Source organism: Drosophila innubila (genome assembly GCF_004354385.1).
Source record: "Drosophila innubila isolate TH190305 chromosome 2L unlocalized genomic scaffold, UK_Dinn_1.0 4_B_2L, whole genome shotgun sequence".
Taxonomy (NCBI): domain Eukaryota; kingdom Metazoa; phylum Arthropoda; class Insecta; order Diptera; family Drosophilidae; genus Drosophila; species Drosophila innubila.
Window position 1 is genome coordinate 28,865,721 of NW_022995372.1, and position 27,765 is coordinate 28,893,485.

Below are 27,765 nucleotides of genomic sequence, written 5' to 3' on the forward strand. Positions count from 1 at the left end.
TTTGTAGTTGGTCCTCATCTACATAATGACGGGTTCCTGAGAGAAGGCCCGAAAAACTTTTGCCACATGTATTGTAGGTCAAAGATAAACAAATATAGAAGATGTCATGGAAACGAGTTTCAAATCTCGCTAATTACATACATGTCGAACTAGTTGAGAAACTGTTGCTAATGATGATTTGATTTCTTGCTAACTTATTTCAGATTCCTTTGTGAACAGCCAGGAATGGACAATATCGCGCTCTGTGCCTGATTTAAGACTCGGTATTGTTGGCTCTCTAAATTCTGGCAAATCGGCCCTAGTGCATCGTTATCTTACCGGTTCCTATATGCAAGAGGAGTCACCTGAGGGAGGACGTTTCAAAAAAGAAGTCTTTATCGATGGTCAAAGCTATTTGCTGCTCATTCGCGACGAGGGCGGTGCTCCAGAAATGCAGGTAAGTTCCCCAATTCCCCCATCCAAATTCATCAAATATGCATGAAATGGTAAAATGATGTATAGCCTGTGTTTGTAGGAGAAGGCGGAGCGGGGACTTTTCCCTTGGGCAAGGTAGAAGTAGCACTTTGTAGTGGGAAAAACGTTTTTTCTCTTGTGTGTACAAATAAATTTTCCCTTATCATCTTGTAAATATTTGAATTGAGGTCAGCATGGGATCAGAAGGGTCCACAGAAAAATACAACTGTTGGGGATGTCGAAGAAAGTTTGAGGGTTGTCGGGTTACAAGTTTTCTACACTGCTATTAATAAGGGTATAAGTTGTGGCAATGACTGCGTTCAACAGCACACATCGATGGAAATTGGTTTATTGTTCTAATGCCTAAATTTTGTGATTACGATAGATAAAATTCCATCATATAAAAAATATGTTACACCAGAGTGTAAAGTTGTTTGGCTATCTAAGGAAAAAAATCCATCATAGCTTTTTGGTTACGGTTAATATTATAAATAAAAATTCTAAATTAACAATTAAATTATTATAGATATTAAAAAATTTTAAAATTTAAACCTGAAATGTAAAACTAAGGTATAGGATTTAACGATATTAATGAATGTATACTACTGAACGGAGCCAATGTTTTATCTTTATTTAGTTATAACCACGGCTGCGAACCGGTTCTGAACATCGTAGAACCGGTTCGGTTCGGGGTTTTAAGCAGCTTGAACCGGATTATGAACCGAACCCATCAATGTATTTACTTTGCGTACCCGAACCTAAACCGAACCGCTTTCAAAAAGAAAAGGTTCGAAAATAAAAATAATTACATACATTTTATGGTTTTCTAATATTACGCAATTATTTAAGACTTCTGATTAAAATAAGTCATATTTTAATCTTAAAATAAATTTAAATTATCAAATTTAATTTCTTAATAAAAAAAACCAATTTAGTTAGTTCAAAATGTAGAGAAAAATTAATAACAATACAAATATGTTTTTGTATGAAATTGAACCAAGGTTCGAACCCAAACCTTGGGTTCAGGGGATATATAAACCAATTCGCGAACCGAACCGATGTCTTTCTCTATGGTTCGAACCGCAGAACCGAACCTTTAACAACACTTTGGAGGTTTGCAGCCTTGGTTATAACTGTTGAGTGATTTATGCCGTAAGTGTTTTCTTTGCAAGCTATGATATCTACTCTTGGCAAAAAGTTGTGTCATGACTCTGGAAACTCTGGCAATCCACTGCAGAACTTTCCATTTGTCGCAGTTTGCCAATTATCTACTTTTTCTATGGAACAAATTCTGCTGTGCTGGCAGCTTTCACATTCAAACTTGCTACAACGTTGCCCCAAGCTTTGGTCACTGGAGAGGGACGTTGTCTGCCTCAGGTTTGCAGGCTGAGTCATTCAATCGAACTTCGACCTTTGGCAAGGCAGCAAACGGAGCAAGTGGAGTTGTGGGAAGGGGGTGTACTGGCCTCAGGCCAAGAAATTTGTAGTTGCAAAACTTTTTTTTATCGTCTAGCAAAAGGTCTGTTTACCGTTATGACGTTATGTGACCAATACATTTTTGTTGCTTTCAATGGGTTAAATATCAACTGCAGCAACCCCTCAGCCCCTGTGCAACAACCCCCTTTAGCAAATTTGTCAAATGCATGCGCAATCTTCGAACTGAACCAATATGTAATTAAAGTAAAGTTTTCCTCCAGCTATTTGCATTTCTATGAAACATTTTGAGGGCACGAATTTGCTGACTCATTGATCGGGAGAAGCTTTTGTTCTGTTATTCGTCTTTTGAATTCGCAATCCGGACACAATATTTGCACTAACTTTTATATACCCTGTTCATTTGACTGAATGAATCCCCCTCAGGGGCAGGCGGCACCGCCGGCTTAAAGGGTGAAAGTGTGGATTATAATTTTTAAGCTGCTTTCGCTTTTTTGCACATTTCTTTTTTTATTTGCGGTTCTCTTTATGGTTTAGGGTGTATTGCTCGGGCTGGGGGGTAGGGGTTGCTCTTCACAACATTGATAAAAAAAAATGTAGCTGACACGCGACGCGACCCTCACAAATCTCATAATATGCCATAATACCTAACAGTATATCCCATGGCTCACAAGTTGACTAATGCCAGAATCCTTCACCAACGAGTATTTTGTTTAAATTCTTTTCTATCATTTTTCCTTTTTTAATTATTGTTGTTATTATTTGCAAGTCAAGCATGTGATTGACCCAATTATGTTGAGGCTCAAGTATTTTACGGTTTTAAATCACACTCGCACAACATTTTTATAGTCTCTGTGAACAGTTTGAGAATCACTCGATATGATATATGAAACGATTGAAACAGGCTTCTAATATAATATAAATAACATAATCATTATATAATCTGTTAACTAACACCTTTATTTTGAATGGGAGTGGGAGAATGTAGTTTTCCTATCCCCTATTTCTTTTACTCTCTTTTCAGTTTTTGTTTACAGTTGTCACTCGCAAATCGTTGCTCTCGCGATTTATCTAATTTTATGTCATTTTCTTGGCAAACTTCTGTCATTCGGCATCTTTTTGCAACATAATAAACCATATTTCATTGCATAAATAACCCTCAGTTGTCAGCAACCCCATACTAGGCAATCCACCCCCTCAGACAAGAAGCAAAAACCGCTCAAGAGTGTTAAAGTCACAGTTGATGAAGCTTGGCATACCCTGTTATCACTTGCAAGGACACAAAAATCCTTTACTTTGATTTGACGGTTCTCTTTATCCAGTAAATTGAAATCTCTCTATAATGAGGAGTGAGGAGCGATCTTGTCTCCGGCTTACAGGGTATAAGGGCACACAAGTAGTACAGAAAAAACAACTGGCAACTTTGGATGAAATCACTCAATGGCAATGCGTCGCCACTCAGTCGCATTTTGTTTTGTTTTGTTTTGTTTTTATTTGCTTTCTGGCTGAGACAGGATATCATTACCATATACGAGACGACAATATTGCATGCGACTAGCTACTGTTGCCGAATCCACAATATTATTATATTTTTTTTTGGGAGTCGAGGCAGACACACAAGCTCATAACTTTAGAAACCATAGGCGAAAATATAAAAAAACAAGTAGAAGCTGAACTACATTTTCCAATATGTTTTCTCTTAATAAGGGTTTGCCTTTACTATTCCATAGCAGCAGGAGGAGTACAAAAATTGCTCTGCTCTTGCTACTTGCTCTGACTTTGTAAAGAGCAGTAGCAGAGCACATAGCATAATATCAATATCCAAATATCCAAATTTTTCCTATTTGTATTGCTCTGCTCCAATACTCAACATAGCAGAGAGCATATCATTGCATATGCTATTCGAATAAAAAAACTACGGAGTATCATAGCATTATCAAACCCTGCTCTTAATATATTAAATTAGTAAAATCTATTAAAACTCATTATTTCTTTCACTTTATCTTTATAAAGACTTTAGAAAGCTTCAAAAAACATTTTTTATCAAAGATTGTTATATTTTTATTTTCTGCATTTTTGAGATCTTCACATTTTTGGGGTACAATGGTATAGTTCCGAGAAAACTAAATACAAATTTACAATATGATTGAAAAGCTTTTAGATATATAGGATGTACTTTGAACAGTTCTTAACCCAGTTTGAAATTCTTCATTGTTGTTTCTATTTGTCTGAACGGCATTGTACTAACTCTCCCCGCAATTGAATTGTATTGTTGTCAAGCATGTGTCTCTTTCAATGTGTGTGTGTCTTCCTGTCTTTCTCTCTCTCAGTGTGTGTGTGTGTGTGTGTGCTTTCCGTGTCGCCGCCATTTGGCGCTGCATTTGCTGCAACTTTTTTGCCATTACTTTCCTGTTTCCTCTGCATACAATTTCACAACAAATCATAAAAAGCGGCGACTGACTACAACAACCACCCGGCAGCAGCAAACCCACCCACTTACTCACGTACCGCCAAGCAAACCACCCACTGTATCAGAGTGGGAGCAGAGCAGCGACGCAGGACAACGGCAGGATAACGAGGAAAAAGCGCCAGTTGTTTGTCGACTGGCAAAGCAGGCAGGCTGTGTTCATTTTGTCTTTCGCATCGGAGAATCTGTCGCAGGACATGCTCAAGGGTTTCAAAACAAAACTAAATAAATAATTGATTAAATTTCTTAAAATATTCGTGTGAGTTGAATGGATGTTAATGCATATTTTAAACAGCTTTCAAATCGAAATAAATTCAATCGATAGTCTATTGCGAGGACATCTGAATCCTGCGCAGTAAACACACACAAAAGACGCTGTTTACATGCCATCTAAAAGTTCATTATCCTGCAATTGCCTATGTGTGTGAGTGTGTGTGTTGCTGAGTTATACAAAAATCATTAAAAGTTGAGCACACGGCAACGATTCTCCTGCCAAAGGATTCAAGTGCTTCATTAGCGACTTTCTCAAGTGTGCGAGTGCGAGTGTGTGTGTGTTGAGACGTTGCCCCTTTGCCCCCCGCATCCTCGTGTCGCCTGTCTTTAGCCTTTACCTTGTTATGTCCATTGTTAAGCGCGTATCCGTCTTTACTCCTGCCCGCCAGACACCGTACTTTGTTACCTCCTCACGTCGCCTCTCCTTGGACCAGCTCACAAAGTCAAGGACTCGCGGCCAAAAGTTTTGTGTTATATTTTTATAATCCTTTTTCCCATATTTTTGTGTGCATTTTTAAAGGCGCTTTTGTTTTGGTTTGATTTCTTTTTTTTTTTTTGTTTGTCCCTTGGCTTATTTAACTCATTTAATTTTTCTTCCTTTCAGTTCGCTGGTTGGGTGGATGCGGTAATCTTTGTATTCAGCCTGGAGAACGAAGGCAGCTTCAACACCGTCTTCAATTATTATACCAAAATGGCGCATTTTCGCAATGGACAGGACATTCCCATGATATTAGTCGGCACACAGGGTAAGTTTAAAAAAAAATAATATTTATATAAAATATAATATTAATTGCTAGTATACAATTTTTTTTAATTTAAAACGTTTCACTTTATATTCATAACAATTATAATGCAATTTTCATAAGTTGTACGGCATTTACTATATACATATGATTTATTTAAATTATTGCACCCGTTTCACAGTAAATTCACATTTTAACACCAAATGTTTTCGGGTACTTACCGTAACTGTAACTAAACCTACAAATATTATTCTTATTATTATTATTTGGCTATATAGGACAATCTCTAGTTCTTAATAGTTGATAAAGCAACTTATTTTTTTCTTATTTTATTTTATTTAATTTCCTACATTAGCCTACATTAGCATTTTACATTAGCCTATTGTTCTTTGAATAAGTTCATAATTAATTGTAAAATTCATTGGTGTTAACTATTTTTAAAAATGTAATAAACAAATAAGTGAATATTTTATTTTGTTCAAACAATTAGTTGAATTTATCGAGTTTTGTATTCGGATTCAATATGTGATTTTGCTTTCGCTTTCATTAATAATCGACTGCAATAAATGAATTATCCTAATTTTCTCAATGAAAATACTTGAAAATAGTTTATCCTACGGTTTGTTTATGTATATAATTTCGTTTCCCCGTTTCTTTCCCCACTTAGATGCTATCAGCGAGCGCAATCCACGTGTTATCGATGACACACGTGCCAGGAAATTGGCAAGCGATTTGAAGCGTTGCTCCTACTACGAGACCTGTGCCACCTACGGATTGAATGTAGAGCGCGTCTTTCAGGATGGTAAGTTGAACCATATGACCATATGAATATGACTGAAATAATTGATTGAAATTTTCTTTCTCGTTTCAGCCTGCCAGAAGATACTCTCGCAGCGTCTTCCGTTGCCGCCAGCGATGCAGCCTCCGCGGCCGACGACACCTCAGGGCACCCGTCTGGGTCTGCCTCCCGCCTCCTCGTACCAGGCGCCAACAAATGGTCAGCGGGCGCAGCAACAGTTGCCGTTGCGGATGAGTGCGGACTTCGCGCAGGCGGAGCAGAAGCTCTGGTCGCTGCAGGCGTCCTCCACCAACGAGAACAACAATGTTACCAAATACAATCCAGCTGCAGTAGCAACACCGCATCAACAACAGCAGCAACATCAACATCAGCAACAGCAACAGTTGTCGTTGCAAGGTGATTGCTCCCAAGTGCAATTGCGTGATCCTCGGGATTTGGCGCCGCCACCTGGTAAGGATCTTCCCACGCCCACTTCAACGCCCACGACAAGTCGTAAAAGTCGACGGCGCTCAAATCTATTTATACCCTCCTCGTCCAAGAAGAGTGACAAGGAGCCAAAGAGCAGTGAACTGGGCAGTGGACGATCCATCCCTATAAAACAGGGCTACTTGTATAAGCGCTCCAGCAAGTCACTCAACAAGGAGTGGAAGAAGAAATATGTTACACTCTGTGATGATGGCAGACTCACCTATCATCCCTCGCTGCACGATTATATGGACGATGTGCACGGCAAAGAGATTCCACTGCAGTATGTGACGGTCAAGGTTCCTGGCCAAAAGCCGCGCGGATCCAAATCCATCATAACAAACAGCGCATTGACATGCTCCTTGTTGGCCAATGGCCAGCGGGCACAAGGCACACTCAATGAGGGATTTGGCTGCCTCACCCTGGCCAAGGATAATCAGCGTAAGCTGAACGAGAAGCTTTCGCTACTGGGCGCAACTGCTGTTGCCGGCGCAGAGCCATTGAAATCGAATAGTTCTCAGCAGACGAGTGGTGACGAGGGCATTGCCATGTCAAATTCGAATTCACAGACCTTTATAGCCGGTGAGATGCCGGCATCCGGTAAACTGGAGGCACAAACGCCCAATGTTAAGAAACGACATCGGCGCATGAAGAGCAGCAGCGTCAAGGCGAACGAGGCGGATGACAACGATGGCTATGAATTCTATATTGTCTCTCTAGATTCCAAGCAATGGCACTTTGAGGCTGCCAATTCCGAGGAGCGTGATGAGTGGGTCGCAGCCGTCGAGCAGGAGATCTTCAAAAGTCTACAGAGCATCGAAAGCAGCAAGACGAAACCGGCAACCAGCACTGAGCTGGCCGCCATGGTGGCCATACGACAACGTGTGCCCGGCAATGGACACTGCGTGGACTGTGCAGCACCCAGTAAGTATAAGTTACTCTAGAAAACCAAATTTAATTTAATATCTGGTCAAACATACTTTTGCTGATGGAAATAAAATACAAAGTTTTTTGTTTAATTTCAATATTTGGTATACCTTTTTTAATTTGAGCAGTATTTGCTGAAATTATACAGTCTCAGTTGTGTCTCTAAATCAATTTCACTGATTGATATCTTTAAATTCGTTTATTTGATGCACATTTGTAAAATAAATTTTTTAACTTCATGAATTTGAAAAAAAAAAAAATATTATTCTCATTTCAATGTTAAAAAGTTGCAAAACTAATAATACAATTTGTAATTTTATAAATGATTAATAGTTATTGGCTTTGAAAAGGCGTTAATCTCTTTTTTAAATTGTTCAAAAATAAAACCCAACTTCTAAAATAGAATTTTTCAAAATATAAGATTTGACAATTTAAAAAGTCTTATCAATATGTATATTTGCAAAGACTTCCACATACGTCTCAGGAAATTCAGTCAAATTTTTAACATATATTGATTTCTGTTTTATTTCATTTTAGATCCCGAGTGGGCCAGTTTGAATCTGGGCGTGCTTATGTGTATTGAGTGTTCGGGCATACATCGCAATCTCGGCTCACACATCTCTAAGGTGCGCTCTCTGGGTCTAGATGATTGGCCGTAAGTAGTAGCCACAATGGCATAACCATAACATAACCACAATAGTCACTTAATGTTTTTACTCGTTCTAGTGCACCGCATCTGAGTGTCATGCTGGCTATTGGCAACAGTTTGGCGAACTCCGTGTGGGAGTCGAATACGCGACAGCGTGTTAAGCCGACAGCACTGGCTAACCATGAGGAGAAGGAGCGCTGGATACGCAGCAAGTATGAGGCCAAGGAGTTCCTTACGCCGCTGGGCAGTGGAAATCATGCTAATGCCTCATCGCCGGGTCAGCAGCTCATTGAGGCGGTAATTCGAGCGGACATTAAATCGATTGTATCCATACTGGCCAATTGCCAGTCAGAGGTGACCAATGCCAATGTGAGCCCGCGGGATGTGCGAACACCGCTCTTGTTGGCTTGTGCAATTGGCAATCTGGCCATTGCACAGCTTCTCATCTGGGTAAGTCCATCAGGGTTTCTTTTTACCATATAAATCAGGGGCTAATTTATTCTCTTTTTTTGCTACAGAACGGTGCAAACATCAAGCACACGGATCATGAGGGACGCACCTGCTTGGCCTATGCACGTGCCGCACAATCTCTGGCCACAGCCAAGTCTATAAAGGCCGCCGCTGCCCTGGCAGCAGGCACAACGGCTCCTGCGCCGCCACCAGCGCCGTCAGCTGCCGCTAACGGTGGCATTCCTGCGCCTCAATACAATGTGGAGGATACGACGGCACTGGTTGAATTGTTGGTCGGATTGGGTTGTCCGGAGTCGGCGCCGCTGACAGCCAGTGGCACGCTGCCAAGACGTCGGGATACTTTGGGCACGCCGTATGAGAAATCCGTATCGGGCGTCATCTAAAAAGTTAAAGCATAGTTGAATTTCATAAACAGATAAAAGAATTATTGTATTAATGTAAAATTGGTTTTAAAATGTTTAATATGTTGTTTGTAATTAGTTTAAAATTGTAATGGGAATGATCATTCTGTATGTAGAAATGTTAAAAATGTCGATGTCGATTAGTTAATAGTTTTTATTCAAAATGTGCAAATTATTTGGTCAGCGTTGAATGGAAATTCACAAAAGTTTTTAGTTTTATTTATGATTAAGCCCAATCTGTACAGTCTTCTTGTAATCTCAAGTTTTTTATTAATTTATTATTTTCGTATTATGTATTAATAATACCTATTACTTATTATTATTATTATTATTGTTTTTAACTATGTGCAGGATTTTATTTTAATGTCGTTTGCAAAACAACCATTTAAGTAATTATGTAGTTTCCCTTTTATTATAAACATTTGAACAGTCTCTTTTTTCATCGGCTTAGATATATATGTATATATCAGTGTATCGCACTATATATATCTGATGATGGAGATTATATACGTATAAAAATAGTAAAACTAAGACTAAAGCCAAAAACAACTTATTACTCTATAAATAAACAATATTAATATAGCAAATATATAAAGAAAGTTTAAATTGCTTGATAATCGGTAAAAACACGCTTAACATTGCTATCAAAATTCCAAAAAAAAACAGAAAAATAAGTAAAATAGTTTCCTTTAAACATTTATTGTATGAGGATCACATTAGATCAGAGCCCAGTTGTAAAGAAATGACAAAAATATGTTGGTATACTATGTAGCAACACTTGAAAGTATTTCAAACCAATTATACAATATAGTTATAAAATCTATATACATATATTTATCAAAAAATATATATATACATATATATATACACCCCAACCTTATTGTGTACGCTATTTATATCGTTGGATAACATGACAAAAATCAATTTAATTGGATGAAAAAGCAACATGCACAAATATAAAACACAAAAAGTCACTCAAAAAAAAATAAAAATTTATTAAACATAAAATATATGTGTTGTGTTTTTTAACTTACGTTAATATTGTAAAAAAGTCATTTATATATTCGATTAATCACATAAATTCTAATTGATGCTACCGTCAATAAGAGTGATATTTAGAAATATTACTGAAACTCTATTTCTTTCAAGCAATAGGCAGCAAAATTTCTTGATTGCAGAAATGACAGACGGTCATCACTAAAATCCAATTATATCTGACTCTAAACGTTTTTGCGGTCTAACCGTCAGATATGATTTTCGAAAATTTCATCACTAATTGATAGATGCAAATTTGAATGCGCTCAGTATTTTGTAGAGCCACAGCGATTTGCCTCTCAATTTTTGTAAAAACAGGTGCAAAGATTACTTGGAATTTTTGTGTCTGTTTACCAAAAATAAAAGTACTTTTTAAACTTTCTAAAACAATTAAGTCGGGAATTTTTTTGGAAAAATGCTTATAGTTGTTTTGTAATAATTAATTATAAATTTGGTTTAAAAACTAAGAATTTTCTTTATTTCAAGCTATTTGTGATGACCGTCTGTGGACGGTCTTAGTGGCTAAGGTTAAAAAAATGTAAGTAAATGTAAATGCAAGTAGAGCCTGCGATAAGGGCAAAAAATTCAAACTTTCTTTGTAAGTGATATGGAATCCGACGAATTTAATAAGAAAAGCGAAGATCTACCCTCGCCGCACTGCCAACTACCAGCTTTGCCGTTGGTATAAAATCAGTTCAGCCAGTAGAAAGTGTGAGATTCGATGAAATAAACTAATTTTTTGAATGGTTATCAAAAAACTGCGAAAAAGTCCGACCCAAATAAATTATTTTTTCGAAAAAATTGTGAATAAGTCGGACCCAAGTTAATTTTTTTTTATTAAAACCAAAAAAACTGCTTCAAAAACTAAAATATATATGTATGGTTAGCTTTCATTGTTTTTCACCTGTTTTGGCCAAAGAATTGAGCATTGACTTTAATTAAAAACGTTTATTTATATTTAAATTTAATTCAAATTTTTTCGCCTAACCCACTAAGACTGTCTACAGACGGTCATCCAACTTTTTCACATGGCGCTTTTAGGTGAACTTCTTCGACAATTCAACTTTAAATCGATAACTGGTTTAAAAGGTAAATAAATTTTAAATTTTTAGTGGACTTCTCAAAATGAAATGAAAAGTAAGTTTCTTTGTTTGTCTGTTTGTCTGTTTGTATCAAAGCGCTAAAAAAGCTTAGATGTAATGATGGGGATTTATTCCTCTTTGAAAATCTAAAAAATGTTTGTGAAATATAACATATGAAACATAAATTTTGGCTGGGGGGTTTGAAATATATTACCTGTTAACTGAATGTATACATATTTCTATCGGTCGGCGGAGCCCCTAGTCTTCTTTATAATTAAAAAAAAATTTTTTAAATATGAAAGAAATTCAACAACTTAATTTATAAACTCGTATTTTACTATCTGCCTGCATTAATGATAAAGTTGCAATGTGAAAAGCAAATGCAATTGCAAAAGTTTCTGATATCCCACAAAAAAATCCCTACACGAGGTAAAAGTCTAGTGACGAAAGCAATTTCTAGCCCCAAAATTTTTGATATCCAATTTTGCGACGAACAAAATTCAGTTTAACATAAAAATTTAAAAAAAATTTATAAATTAATTAAAAAAAAAAAAAACGAAAATTGGCATTCGGCACTGCGCAAAAAGTAATTTGTATGTAGAAAGAAGCTTTTTGCGCACAGTGCACAATGCCAATTTCGTTTTTTTTCGAGTTTCCTCATGAGACTTTCAGGACTGATAAATTTGAGGTCGCTGAATTCACAAAAAGCATTTTTTTTGTTCGTCCTTGTCAGGATAATCGACAGGACCATTTTTTCTGCTGTTACCATATGGTAACCATATGGCAACGCTAGTACCGACAGGGTACTGGTATTTTTAACACTACAAAATACAAATATTTGCGAAAAAGTCTAATAAACACAACTTTATCCAACAGGGGGCTCCTCCTTGATATATATGACCAAATTTGATTCATATCGGTGCAGAAAATCGTATATATAACATAGCTGCCATAGGAACAATCGGAGTCAATTTCACCTTTTGTATGGAAAACTCTATTATTTTCTGAGATATCTCAACCAAGCTCACAGAATATGCATTTAAGTTGGTTTTATACATCCTGACCAAATTTAGTTCAAATCGGCTTGCTATATCACATAGCTGTCATAGGAACAATCATATTTTATGAACAAAACAGTACCAAAACGCGAGTAAAATTAATAAATAATAAAATAATTCACCTCCAGCTGCATCCGTCCATTGTTTTCTTTTATTTCCATTGTTTTTACCGCGTTTGAAATTGAGCCACAGATTTTGCATTTATTAGGCATTTTTTAAGGAATACAATTTGCTCAATCAAATAATTTGAACAATTTTTGTTTTTAAATTTAGACAACCCACTTTCACCACAAAACTTGGTGTATAAAATTGGTTCCGAAAATGAGGCCTGTGGTGAGTGAGTACTCCACCTTGTTAATTGCATCATGATTTTGATCACCAATCATGATACCTGATTACTACTTTTCACATTCAGAAGAACATTTTTAACAATCAAAAATGTCAAATAATAATGTCACAAATAATGTATCGCACAAATCATGATGCAATTAATTATTTATTAATATCATCATTGTACAAATAGTGTGATACCTGATGCTAATTGCTTATTATTATTGATGTAAGTACAAACTTTAGATAGAGTTTTATATCGAAATAGAAAATCGCCAAATATAAGCATCGAGTTGTCGATATATCGGAAAATAGTAGATCGATCTTTTTTTAAATAAAAATTTTTTTAAATTGAAAACGTTATTGTAATCACAAAATACACTCGTACTTTTTTTTAGAAATATTATTTTGCTTGCATCGTTTTCATGCCTAATTCAAACCTTGACAATTTTGTAGTTTATTTTACGGACGCTCATCAAAAATTGAAGGACTAAACTAATTTCTGAAAATTAACTACAATGAACAAGCCCCAGTGAATTGTCGATTTTTCATGGAAATCGATTTAATCAACTCGAAAGATCGTCCAAAAAATCATCGAGTTGAAGTTCTCGATAATCGCTTCCGCGAAAACCGAGTTGTCGATATTATTGAACAGGGACTGAAAATAATGATTATTGTTCAAAATAGCAACACAAAAAATCAACCATAAGGAGAAGTTCAATTTTTGTTTTGAATGTACCAAAATTTTTGTTTTTTGTTATAAAAGGAAAAAAATCAAAATTAATGGTTATTTAAAGACTTGATTTTTTAAATCACATTTAATAATTATTTGTGATCAAAAAAATGTAGAATAATAATTATTATTGATTTTTATTTTATTAATCTTTTATAAGAGTCTTTGATTTTGTTTTTTAATATGTAACCTTAAAGACTTTGAAAACTTTTATTTTGATAAATAAAATAAAAGTCTTTAAAGACTTTTACGATTTGAAAACTTGTGAATAAAAGTCTTTGTCAATATCTTCGCTCATACTCAAGATAAAACTTTCAAAATTACAACACCAGTAAAACCTACGACATTCTATGAACCAGCTACGCTCTTTTTCGCACAGCGGGATCAATTCACAATTTTTTGTTGCAATAATCATATCTCTTAATCCAATAAAGATATTTAAATTTAAAAAAAATGGGAAATTGGCGGTAGAAGGCGGGAGCTAGTTATCTTCCATCAAACTAGTGAATTCGTAAACGTGAGTTCAAATACTATAATTATTTTTTGGACTCAAAAAATATTTTTCTGTTCTTCCAACTACTTCAGTACTTTTTTTTACAATGTAATAGGGGAAAATTTTTCCATAGTTGGTGTTAATAAAAGAGAACCAAGTGTGTAATTTTGAAATTTTTATCTTGATTATAAGCGGAGATATTCACAAAGACTTTTATTCAAAAGTTTTCATACGACAAAAGTCTTTAAAGACTTTTACTTTATTCCTCAACAATAAAAGTCTTTTGAGACTTTTAAAATTTTAAAATCAGAAATAAAAGTCTTTACAGACTTTTAAATTATTCATCAAAAAAGACTTGAAAGACTTAATAAAGTCTAATAAAATAAAAATCAAAAATAATAAATAATTTTAATTTTTATTTTTTTTTTAAATAAAAATTACTATTAATTTGTATTTATAAAATAAAAGTCTTAAAATAACCATTAAAAGTGACTTTTTTGGATATTCCTCATAACAGTTATAGTCCCTGATTATGAACGATGTTAGGAGATTTATCACAAACATAGTAGGCTGATTTAATAAAATGGTATCATGTCATTCAGCAGGTACTGATTACTAATCCATCACACGTAAAGAAGCGATTACTGATTGAAAAACCTGCTGAATGCCCCCATTGATTGCTCTGATACTTTTTATGCCCAAACTTTTTGCTATTGCTATAACTACAGATATCATATCGATAAATGTATTTACTTTTGCTATTGCTCCACTCTAATAAGAAATATAGTAGAGAGCAGAGAATAGCATTTGCTATTCGCGGAATCAAAAACTCCATACAAAACAAACGGTAAAAAAAATTTTACGATTTGCAGTTTGACATTTGGTTCACACTTCTCGCTACGTAACGCAAGGTATCGGCATAACGTTGTGTGAACTATAACATGGCACTGTTAAAGCCACTCTTCGCAATTACGTATTGGAAATAGGTTTCAAACCTATTTTCGTCAGTCAACAATGAAAAAATGAGCGCGCCAATTAAGAGCACAACAACTGATTTTGGAAAAGTGGATAAGGTGCAGCTTATAAATGCCAATAAAATGAAGAACGCAGATATGAATAAATATAAAGAAATTAAAATCACTGCGGACGGCAGTTCGCGTTAGTGACGAAAGCAGCACGAAGGGTGCGAAAGGCGACTAGCTATATATACAGCTAAGTTGGAAAATTTGCTACGACTGTTCGATCAGATCGAGTTATATACTGATCGAAAGGTTTAGTCCTAACTTACAAAATGGCATACTAAAACTTTTTCTAATTCACCTATGTCATGAGATACGGGGGTGTAAGTGGGAGGGAAAAAATTTGTATGATCGCAGCTTGTGGAGCCGTTGGGGCTTTTTGGTAAAATTATTTATTTTTATCAAAAATACGCGTCGATTGATACCTCAATGACCCAAATCCGTTAACTGGTTCAAAAAATAAATAAATTTGAAATTTTTAGTGGACTTTTCAAAATGAAATGAAAAGTTAGTTTCGTTGTTTGTCTGTTAGTCTGTTTGTATCAAAGCGCTTAAAAAGCTAAGATGTAATGATGGGGATTTATTCCTCTTTGAAAATCTAGAAATGTTTGTTTTACGACTTTTTCAATTTCCCGCTAATTTAGCGGGAAAACGCTAAGTCCCGCTAAAATTGAAACTCCAACAGTTTCCAAACCATAGAAGCTAGAGATATGTTCTATATATCATTGGAAAGGTATGTTTGAGGGCTTTTATGCACCTTTTTCTAAAGTATTCAGGTAACATTTTACAGGTGAAATAAAGTTTTTTAGCTTACATTTTGGCGATTTTTGACAAAACGGCTCTAACGATTTCTGTTAAATTTTATTATGTTGTAAAACGTACAATTTCACGTTTTTTGGTATATGAAACATAAATTTTGGTTGAGGGGTTTGGAAGATATTACCTGTTAAGTGAATAAATACATTTTTCTATCGGTCGAAAATCATGTTTTAGTACGAAAAACTTTTTGGTTTTATGAGATATCTCAACCAAACTGATACAATATGCATTTAACTTGGTTTTATATATCCTGACCAAAGTTGGATCAAATCAGATCACTATATCATATAGCTGACATAGAACCGATCGGGTCAAAATTGGGATTTAGTATGCAAAACTTTTTTGTTTAGTGAGATATTCTAACCATATTGATAGCATATTCATTTAGATAAGTTTTAAAAATCCTGACCGAAGTTAGTTTTTATCGGACCACTATATCATATAGCTGTCATAGGACCAATCGGGCGAAAATCAAGCTCTACTGTGAAAAACTTTTTTGTTTTATGAGAAATCTTAACCAAACTAATACAATATGCGTTCAACTTGGTTTTATATATCCGACCAAAGTTGGTTCAAATCGGACCACTATATCATATAGCTGTCATAGGACCGATCGGTGAAATATTAAGTCTAGTATGAAAAACTTTTTTGTTTAATGAAATAGTTTAACCAATTTAATAGAATAGACTTATATATCCTGACCAAAGTTTGTTCTAATCGAACCACTATATCATATAGCTGTCATAGGACCGATCGGTGAAATATTAAGTCTTAGTATGAAAAACTTTTTTGTTTAATGTAATAGTTTAACCAATTTTATAGAATAGACTTATATATCCTGACCAAAGTTGGTTCAAATCGGACTACTATATCATATAGCTGTCATAGGACCGATCGGGTCAAAATAAGGTTTTAAAAACTTAAGTCAGTTTTAAAAATCCTGACCGAAGTTAGTTTTTATCGGACCACTATATCATATAGCCAATTGGTCCAATATTAAGTCTTAGTATGAAAAACTTTATTATAACCAAACTATATATATATTTATATATATACTTATATATTCTGATCAAAGTTGGTTCTAATCGAACCACTATATCATATAGCTGTCATAGCACCGATCGGGCGAAATCCAAGTCTTAGTATGAAAAACTTTTTTTTTCATAGTAAGTACGGGGTCTCCGACAGTAGAGTATGCTCGGCTGTAGCAACGCGAGCAAAGCGAGCAGGGGGCGGAGCCCCCTAGTTTTTCTTTATAATTAAAGAACAATTTTTTTTTTTTTAATATGGAATACGTTGAACAACTAAATTTATATATTTTACTATTTGCCTGCATTAATGATAAAGTTACAATGTCAAAAGCAAAAGAAATTGCAAAATTTCTGATATCCACAAAAACCTTACACGAGGTAAAGTCTATGACGAAAGTTTCTAGCTTTCTGATATCATTTTGTGAACAAAATTCAGTTTAATCTAAAAATTTTAAATAAAAATATAAACTAATAAAAAAAAAAACGAAAATTGGCATTCGGCACTGCGCAAAAAGTAATTTTTATGTACAAAGAAGCTCACCCTTTTTGGCTCACAGTGCACAATGCCAATTTTCGCTTTTTTTTTATTAATTTATATTTTTATTTAAAATTTTTAGATTAAACTGAATTTTGTTCGTCACAAAATTGGATATCAGAAATTTTGGGGCTAGAAATTGCTTTCGTCACTAGACTTTTACCTCGTGTAGAGGTTTTTTTGTGGGATAAAACTTTCTTCAATGATAATATTAATTAAATAAAATTGAATATATTCAATAAGCATCCATAACTATGAAATTACATAAATACAAATAACAATAATATTTAGTTTTACGCTTTCCTTCATTTAATTTGGTTAAATTAGTTTTTGTCATTTTGTTTTGTTTATGAACAGCTGATTTGGTTTAACAGGGCTCAATAAAAGCGCACGGTTGGTTAAATACGTATATCGATAACAAAAATAAAAAAATTCTGTACATAACATAACAGCTGATTTTCAGCGAGGAAAAAGTGCGAAAACAATTTTAGTATGTGGCTGCAGATGGTAGCAAAAACATACCAGAAACTGGTACATTTCGAATTCCATTTTTAGAATCAATCGACCCCATCATTTAGCAACTAAAATTGAGATTTGAGGCACTTTTTATTGTTTCTGAGGATTTGAATTAATAAACAGGCTTAAACACTAAATCCAAATTGGATAGTGAACTTGAAAAGCATACAATGCATTTGACACCGATTTTTTAACAATTCTTGTCACATCAGCATTAACACATCGGTTATTTAGCAAACTTCAAAAAAATTTGAACTACTGACGACCATCAATTGGACAACAGAGAGTTAGCAGTCTTCGTTTGCTATCAATCGAATATCTGCAAATATGGGTACAGTAATTTATGATCTTGCTTTTATAAAAGCTAACAATTAATACCTCAATTTGGGGGACCTTAAATCAATTTTGCAGTTTTACAATTTTAGAAATAACAAACCGTTATAAAATTATAGTTTAAAATTCTTAATTTTAGCATGTATTTTTAAAGTATGTATTCAGGATGTTATTGTTAAATTCAGACAATATTCGGATAAAATGGAAAAATGGGCGTGGCCAAATTTTAAAATTAACTTCCGATAGGTCAACATCCTAAAGTCTTTGTCCCGGAAGCAACTTTTGTCGCAACGGCGCACAGTGGGACAATCTCTGATTTTGGTGTACAAAAATGATATCTTTTGAACCAATAAAGATATTTCAATAATTTAAAAAGCATTTGATAAAAAACTTCCTAAGCTTTAAAATGAGTGTTTGGCCACTGATTGATTCAGGGATTTCGGTCAAAATTGAAAAATATTTTCAGTGCATATTTTACATGTAAAATTTAAAAAATAAATCTTTTTTTTGTCCGAAATATTAATTTTAATCTTTTTAAACCTTTAAACAGCGTTGTTTAATATATAAAAAAGTTTTTTTACGCTTATTACAAAAAAAATAAATAAATAAATTTTAAAATCTGGTATGATGCCATAGAGAAACATATGTAATCGCACTGCGCACTAAAAGTGTGCACCCAGATGCATGAAAGACTGGGGTAATTTCAGAGAATTGTTAAGCAAAGACTCCTGTAGTAGTGGGATGGAGTCCAAATGAGTCCAATTTTAGTTCTATTCCATCAAATTTTAACTTTTTTCTTCTGAACTGAATAGAACCCACTTATTTTGGATAAATATGGGGCCCCAAACGACGAAAAACATTTTTTTTCTATGGCAGAGTTTTTTTTAGAATTTTTTAAAATTTTTTCTTGCCGTTCAAGATCAAGAATATATATACTTTATAGGGTAGGAGATGCTTTCTTCTCGCCGTTATATACATTCGTACGAAGACAATATCAAGGCTGCATCAAGGCTGTTGAAATTATTTACTTTGAGAACCCGAACCTAAACCGAACCGCTTTCTAAAAAAAAGGTTGGGTTCGAAAAAATTATAATTACATAAATTTTATGGTTTTCTAGTATTACGCAATTATTTGAGACTTCGGATTCGGATAAGTCATATTTAAATCTTCAAATAAATTTAAGAAAACATTAAAATTTGATTTCTTTTAAAAAAAATATTTAACTAGTTTAAAATGTAAGGAAAAATGTATAACAATAAAAATATTTTTTGTATGAAGTTGAACCAATGTTCGAGCTTAAACCTTGGGTTCAGGGGGTATATAAACCAATTCGCGATCCGAATCGATGTCTTGCTCTATGGTTCGAACCGCCGAACCAAACCTTTGACAAAATTTTGGAGGTTTGCAGCCTTGCACAATATACCCTTTTACTTATTTATTTACTAATGGGTATAAACACGAAGACCCAGGGTGTAGGCAGGGGGCGGCAGGGTGGGGCACTATGATATATTGATCTGCCTGCAATATAGAGGAATCTACATACCAAGTTTGGTGTCACTAGCTTTTAAATTGCTCTTATTATTTTGATATAAAATTTTCTATGCCGATTTTTAGGCGGTAAAGGGGGCGTGGCCAAATTATGGAATAACTTGATCTGCTTGAAATATAGAGGAACCTACATAAATTTGGTGTCTCTAGCTCTAATAGTCTCTGAGATCTAGGTGTTCATACAGACGGACGGACAGACAGACAAACGGACATTGCTACGCCTGCCACGCCTCCGTCTGCCTGTTACGCACATATTCGTTAAAACAAACCTAATAGACCCCTGTACTTTTTTTTAAGTACGGGGTCTAAAAAAAACTCTTTACGAGGTAAAAGTCTAGTGAAGAAAGCCTCTTCACGCCCCAAAATTTCTTATATCCAATCTTGTGACAGACAATATTTAATCTAATTTATAAATTTAAAACAAAAATATATAAATTAAAAAAAAAAAAATCCAAAAAGTGTGCAAGGCTTTCGTCACTAGACTTTTAAATCGTAAAGAGGTTTTTTTGGAAGATATCAGAAATTAATATACTTACTCCAAATTTAAGAACAATTCACAATTACATCAAAGCAGGATACCCTGTGCTCAGGCAGTTTGAAGCCGTTGGGCACGCCGAGCATTTGAGAAGTTAAATTTTTTACTTATTGTATCAAGCTGTATAATATAGTCAGCCGCTTTGAATAAAGTTTGGTGGGAGTGCAAAAGACCTACTTTAATGCATTGTCTGTCAGATTGAGATATCCCAAAAAATAAAAAGTTTTTCGTACTAATATGTGATTTTCGACCGACGGATCCTATGATAGCTATATGATATAGTGGACCGATTTGAATCAGATTTGTCAGTCTTGTCAGAAATCGCCAAAATGTGAGCTAAAAAACCTTATGTAACCTGTAAAATGTTACCTGAGTACTTTAGAAAAAGATACGCCTAAAAGTCCTTAAAATTACATTTCCAGAGATATATAAGACATATTTGTAGCCCTTATGGTTTGGAAACTGTTGAGGTTTCAATTTTAGCGAGAAAGCGCTATTTCCCGCTAAACTAGCGGGAAATTCAAAAAGTCGTAGAACAAACATTTCTAGAATTTTATAAAAAATAAAACATTTTAGCAAAAGGCCATGAGTTGATCACGTCTTTTATCACCTGTAGCATGGCTGGCAATATTACATCCGACTTGTATATTCACAGCATGAGCTTAAATTTCTCGAAGACAATTTCTTCGTTAACTTGTTTGATGAGCTTAAAGAATTCTCTGCTATGTTTTCTTTAAACTGTGAGGCCCTGGTTCCTTCAGAGATGCATGGCCCCTTCTCGTGGGTGCCTGGACTTGACAATTTTTCGGTGGCTATCTTTTCAAACTTTGCCCAGTTTGTGTTCGGTTGTTTCTGTAGACGGTTATCTTAAGTGTTTAGTTAACGTCACACTTGAAATCGGTTTAGAAGGATGGTCTATCAAGGACCTTCCAACAAAATCAGCGCTGCCAGCTAAGCAATTTAACTAGTTGCTAGATCTAGCAACTTAAAAAAAAATTTGCAGCTTTTTTTTTTTTGCTATTAGCCACAAATCTTGCAATTTTGCATTTTTCTTTAACCTTTTTAGACTCCGTACTTAAAAAAAGTACAGGGGTCTATTAAGTTTGTTTTAAGGAATATGTGCGTAACAGGCAGAAGGAGGCGCGGTAGACCCTATAAAGTACATATATTCTTGATCAGCATCAATAGCCTAGTTGATATGACAATGCCCGTCTGTCTGTCCGTCTATATGAGCGCCTAGATCTCAGAGACTATAAGAGCTAAAGACATTAAACTTGGTATGTAGGTTCCTCTATATTGCAAGCAGATCAAGTTTGTTTCAGAATTTGGCCACGCCACCTTTACCGCCTAAAAATCGATGTACTATGCACAATGGTATCTTTTTGTTTTATCATATAGCCCATAGGAACAATCGGTCGAACATCAAGTTTTAGTAGGAAAAAGTTGTTTCTTTTATGAGATATCATAACCAAACTTATAGAATATGCATTTAAGTTGATCTTATACATCCTTCTTAAAGTTGGCTCATATCGGATCACTATATCATATAGCTGTCATATGACCGATCGGGCGAAAATCAATTCTTAGTATGGACAACTTTTTGTTTTATAAGATATCATAACCAAACCTATAGAATATGCATTTAAGGTAGTCTCATACATGCTTACCGAAGTTGGAGCAAATCAGACCACAATATCATATAGCTGTCATATGACCCATCGAACGAAAATTAAGTCTTAGTATGAAAATCTTTTATGAGACATCGTTACCAATCTGATAGAATATGCATTTAAGTTAACTAAATATTTTTTGATTTTTTCCATTCCTAGTTTTTGCCATAGTAAGTACGGGGTCTTCGACAGTCGAGTATGCTCGACTGTACCACTGGCCCACTAGTTTCATTTTTTAATAAAAACAATAATTAAAAAGGGCAATATTAATATTTTTTTTGTATTAATATTCTTTGGTTAAATGTAATCACACAAAAAAACCTCAACACGAGGTAAAAGTCTAGTAACGAAACCATATTCCAGTCCCAAAATTTCTGATATCCAATTTTGTGACGAACAAAATAAAGTTTTATATAAAAATTTTTAATAACAATATAAATTAATACAAAATAAACACGAAAATTAGCATTCTGTACTATGCACAAAAAGGGTGTGCTACCACAAACATAAAAATTACTTTTTGCGCAGTGCCGAATGCCAATTTTATTGTTTTTTTTTGATTAATTTATATTTTTATTTACAATTTTTATATTTAACCTTATTTTGTTCGTCACAAAATTTGAAATAAAAATTTTGGGGCTGGAATATGCTTTTTTCATTAGACTTTTACCTGGTGTAGAGGTTTTGTTTGTTTGATATCAGAAATTTTTCCAATCGCTTTTGCTTTTGACATTGTAACTTTATCAATAATGCAGACAGATAGTAATACACGTAAATTTATTTGTTGAATTTCTTTTACATTTAAAATAAATTTGTTTATATAATAATAAAGAGAAAAAGAACACATGAATTTAATAAGCGTTAAAAAAAGTCATAACTAATTTAATTATATTAACCTAGTTTAACCGCGAATTAAAAACAACCCTGGCTATTTCTGCAATGTAAAAAAAATTTTCTGGCAGCACTGGTAAATTTTGCCACTCAAAAGCTGTCTGCTACATAAGCTTGCTGCTATGTCACCTTATTGCTGCTGTCATATTTCAACTCTACGTAATATGTATATATATACTTATTTGTTAATATCTTGAGAACGCGAATTTTTACAGATATGTGTGTTTCAAAAAACTCGGAACTTTTTTGACTATAATATATTAAAGTTTAATAAAGATGATGAATATCATTTTTTCTAAAATCGGCGAAAAATTTACGACAAAAAACCTATTTTCACCTGTAAATTTTTACCTTGGCACTTTACAAAAAAAGTTCAAGTTCATAAAAGCACCCAATCTTAAGTTTCCAACGATATAAAGGACATATTTGAAGCTTATATGGTTTGAAAACTGTTAAGGACTTAGTTTTAGCGGGATCTAGCGTTATTCCGCTAAACTAGCAGTATTTTCATAAAGTCGTAGAACAAACATTTCCAGATTTTCGAACAGGGATACACCCCCATCATCCAAACTAAACCTTTTTTTTAGCGATTTGATACAAACAAACAAACTGACTTTTCATTTCATTTTGAGAAGTCCATTAAGAATTTCAAATTTGCAAAAGTTTTGGTATGCCATTCTGTTAGTTAGGACTAAACCTTTCCATCGGTATGTAACTCAATCTGATCGGACAGTCGTAGCAAATTTTCCATATTAGCTGTATATATTGCTAGCAGCGCCGTTGCGACGAAAAGTTGCTCCCGGGGCAAAGATTTTGTCGGCGCCCCCTCCACCCCCTACAATTTCTTTTTAGCAACACATTTTTTAAGCAAATAAACAAAACAAAGATAATTCCTTTAAAAACATATTAAATTGACAACTCCAGTGTCAAAAATGTTTACTAAAATTAATTAAATGTTACTACAATAAAAAATTATAACATGATAATTAGCTCGTTACATAAAAATGGGTACTATTAGATTCGTGACAGATTATGGTACACCATTTTGAACACTTTTATCTCCGAGACTATTAGAGTTGGTGGAACCAAATTGGGTGACAATACTCTTATGATGTTGACCTATCGGAAGTTAATTTTAAAATTTGGACAGGCCCACGTCAGCTCATGTTTTTTTTAGTAAATTACTTTACCCATATTTAAAGACATTCGATTGATAGCAAACGGAGACCGCTAAGTCTCTCTTGTCCAATTGATAATCGTAAATGGCTCAAATTTATTTGAAGTTTGCTAAATAAACGATGTGCTCATGCTGATGTGACAAGAATCATTAAAAAACCGGTGTCAAATTTATTGTATGCTTTTCAATTTAAATTTTCCCTAATAGCTTTGCCCCCCTTGCCCCCCTCGAAACGGCGCTGATTGTTAGTCGCCTTTCGCACCCTTTGTGCTGTTTTCGTCACCAGCGCGAGCTGCCGTCCGCAGTGATATAGATATCAAACTTTCACCCACAGATTCCAAATGCGTTGGAGCAAAAGCCACCACACCCGCAGTTTTTAAGATAATAAGTTTTTTTTGTAATTAACGTTATCTATTAGTATTATCTATTATCCCACTGAATCGCATCAAGATCGGACAAGTCGAACGGCAGTTATGGCTATTTAATTTTTTCAAACTAGTACAAGTAATTTCTTTAAAGTACTTTTATATATATTGAAATAAGTAACGGGTATCCTATCGTCTTATAGGCTATTTCCACGACCACTCACATTTTCCACATTTGCTCACATTTGAATGTGCCTCATATTTGGCTTTCCACGACCAAATGTGAAACGGTTAAGACACCCAAAGCAAATCAGCTGTTCGGCTTCTGTGCACAAATTATAAAAAGCAGAGAGTAACAACATTTTGAATGTATTATGATATTATAATTGGCGCAAAGTTAATGCCTACCGATTTTATTGATGAAACAGCTGGTAAAGGTGATAATTGCTTTTTTTTTTACGAGTTTATCGATAAGCATCGCGTGTTCTATAAAAAAAAAACTGTAATTCACCGGGGCGAATGGCAAAAAATCGGCTCATTCATTATGAATGAGCCAAAATGATGTCGTGGAATTAGGCTATTAAATTCATACATACATTTGTTGAAAACGAACATTTTAATGAACTAACTTTTTTTTTTTTTTGAATCATTTGTAACAATTTATTTTTATTTTTACAAATCTTGCAATTTTTGCTTCGGAGATTCTGACTGAACCCAGTGCCAGAGTACGTTTGCCCGTTACGTGGACCTCGATTGCTATGTCCAAGCTAGTTGATAAAATAAAGGTTGGGAGTGAGGCACCTCTGTCGTTGATATCTGGGCTTTCCCACACTGGATGGTGGGCATTGACGTTTGTACCAATGACGATGTGTTGGCCCATGGAGCTGGCTTCATCCGACAGCCTCCATAGTTTCTCAGGTGGGGCTGGTCTGCAGTGTGCCATGCAGAAGGACGCTACCAGCAGACATAAGGCTAGCTTGGATCCCCTTTCGTACGAGTGCGACGGTTCTAGTTCTGCTTATTGTAAGTGCATTGAAGGCGTTGTGTGTGTTCGATTTTAGCCCGGCTACCATATTGCCTGCCACAATTTATGGCTTCTAGACTAGGGCTACATCGGCGGGCCCTTGCTTATAGTTTCCCTTATAGCCCTGATATAAGGAGCTCCGTCGATGCTGTTCTTTTATCATGCACGTTGATGTGCACCGTAGCGTGGAGTGAAAATGATTTTTGATTGTATTATCAAGGGATAATACGATATATAAGCAAAATCTGTAAAAAAAAAAAATCTATTTTTTTGGAGGTCATCCTGAGGCGACGCATCGACAATACATTTTGGGAAATCGGTCAAAGACTAACAAAATCCGACATTACTGTGATTTAATCACAAAGGATTGTTATTTAAAAAATAAATATTATTTTTCTTAGTTAGCCGTAACTGTTTTCCTTCCAAAACTATATCAGCTGTTCAGATCGGTAAAAACATCGGACTTACAGATTTTTTAAGAATACCAAAATTGGTAAAAATCCGTTATATTTGAGACGGGCACGTTCTCTTGGAATGCTTGCAATGTATAAAGAAGCCCCGTTATTTTTGCCAAATGTTTAAGTTAATTATTTAGGTTTATTATGGTTTAACAAGGTTCTGAAAAGGTTGTGAATTGGCCTGACACTATAGTAGGTGTAAGTGTCGGTCATAAAATTGAGGAATATGAGTACCTGTAAAAAAAAAGGGGCTCCCCGTTGAACTTTATTGATTTTCGAGCTCTCCAGTTTCCAGGGTGTGGGCGTCTACCTATGGGGTGGCGCTTTTTAAGACGTTGGTAGACGCTACCTATGCCCCACGTCATCTTTCCGAATCTAGGGTACAGTACGTCCACTGCCTCCTTGCTAATCTGGAGGATAACAACTTGACTCTCTCTCTTCGGGTAAGGGAGTACCATTATGCAGCTTATTCCAGCTTAGGAGCGTCAACGCCCGGTCTCCATCGAGAACGACAGGGAAGAATACCTTTGACGACGGGATTTTCTCCCTGTCAACGCCATTCAGCTTGGCCCCCGACTCGCCGACTCGCAAATGAGCCGCCGTCATGGTACTTGAGATCGCTCACTTGGGTCCACGCTGCCGCTTGTTTTCTGGAGCCTCCTTGTTCCCGGGGATCTCGTTGCTTTCGGTCAAACGCTGTCGTTTGGATGCAAGCAGCACCTCATCTTTGTTGGCATAAGCACTCTTAGACGCCTGTATTTGCGGCATCTGAGCAAAGTGTTGTCGCTTTGTATTGTGCTTTAACCTTCACACTTTTCGTCGAGCGCGGGGAGCTGGTACCTTGCCCTGGGGAGCGCAGAAGGTCCGTTTTGCTGGTTGACGCCACACTCTTCAGTCAGAGGTGTGACCACAGGCGACACGCAGAGAGGATTACTCTTCCCCGTGCCCGCCGGTGGTAGTAGTCACGTCTTCCACCGAAGTTTGGCCTGACATCACATTTGCCAATTTTATTTCTCTATTAATTTTCAACTTTTACTAGTCAGAAACGGTACTTCTAGCAAGCAGAACTCGCTTTATTACTTGTCAACCTATTCCTTTTCTAGAAAACTCGGTTCTCTGCGGAACCATGAGGTGTACACCAGAGAACTGCAACGGGTATGAAATGTTGGATCAGACTCGAGCATTGACTCGAAGTCGTTATGATTTTTTTGCTTTGGTTGAGAGGTCGGAGCGGACCGTTCGAACTGTGCGCTCGGCTCGAACGCTCAGTTCGATCACCCCGCCCGTTTGTGTTCAATCACTTGATTTAATGCATACTCGTTTTGTTCAAACGATCAGATCAATCACGGTACACGAGACTCGAGCCAGTTTTGGGTATGCAAACGGGTTTGGTTTGGGTATGCGAAAGATTGTCGGCTTTTGGGTATGCAATCAGGTATGGGTATGGGTACGAGCACGGGTATCTAAATAGGTATGGGTATGAGCTCGAGTGCCTGTGTTTAAAAAATGTGTGACAGAGCACGCGCGGTGTTAACTTTTACACTAAAATGTGTATAAAAAAGAAATGTATGTATGGTAACAGGTGTAAGAAAATATAAAATTTTACTTTTTGCTTGTATAAGTATAACTTTTAGAATTGGGTAAATAATATTTACAAATATAATTTCGTCAATAAACGTAAATAAACCTTAAAATGTAAGTGGGTTTAAGTATGTTTAGCTGCTAGGAATAAGTAAATAATAATTAGTTTCTTTCGTTTAATTTACTAAAAAAATGCAGTCAATAAAAAGTTTGAAGCATTAGTTCCTTTTTAAAATGCAAAAACAAAATTTAATTTAAATAATATTTTCAAAATAAAATAATTTATATATTTTCAATTATTAATTCTTTATACAATTTGTTTTGCCATTCAATAATAATTATAATTCAAACTAACTAATAAAAGTACAAAACGAACATATGAGTATGTATACGCTTGCATACCTGCATAACCAAACGCAGTCACCCATACCCATTTAGATACCCAAAAC

At 35.1% G+C, this 27,765-nt stretch overlaps 1 protein-coding gene across 2 annotated transcripts in view; it reads left to right on the forward strand.

The window, feature by feature from the left end:
- LOC117780168 (centaurin-gamma-1A) overlaps nt 1-9,671 on the forward strand; it is a 72,824-nt gene extending 63,153 nt beyond the window's left edge. For both annotated transcript variants that reach the window (XM_034616593.1, XM_034616594.1), the window contains exons 2-8: nt 204-436; nt 5,232-5,373; nt 6,038-6,172; nt 6,242-7,558; nt 8,099-8,216; nt 8,288-8,660; nt 8,729-9,671. In XM_034616593.1, coding sequence (XP_034472484.1) covers nt 204-436; nt 5,232-5,373; nt 6,038-6,172; nt 6,242-7,558; nt 8,099-8,216; nt 8,288-8,660; nt 8,729-9,064 — 2,654 coding nt within the window. In that variant the 3' untranslated portion in view covers nt 9,065-9,671. The remainder of the gene's footprint in view (nt 1-203; nt 437-5,231; nt 5,374-6,037; nt 6,173-6,241; nt 7,559-8,098; nt 8,217-8,287; nt 8,661-8,728) is intronic.
- The last annotated feature ends 18,094 nt before the right edge of the window (nt 9,672-27,765 follow it).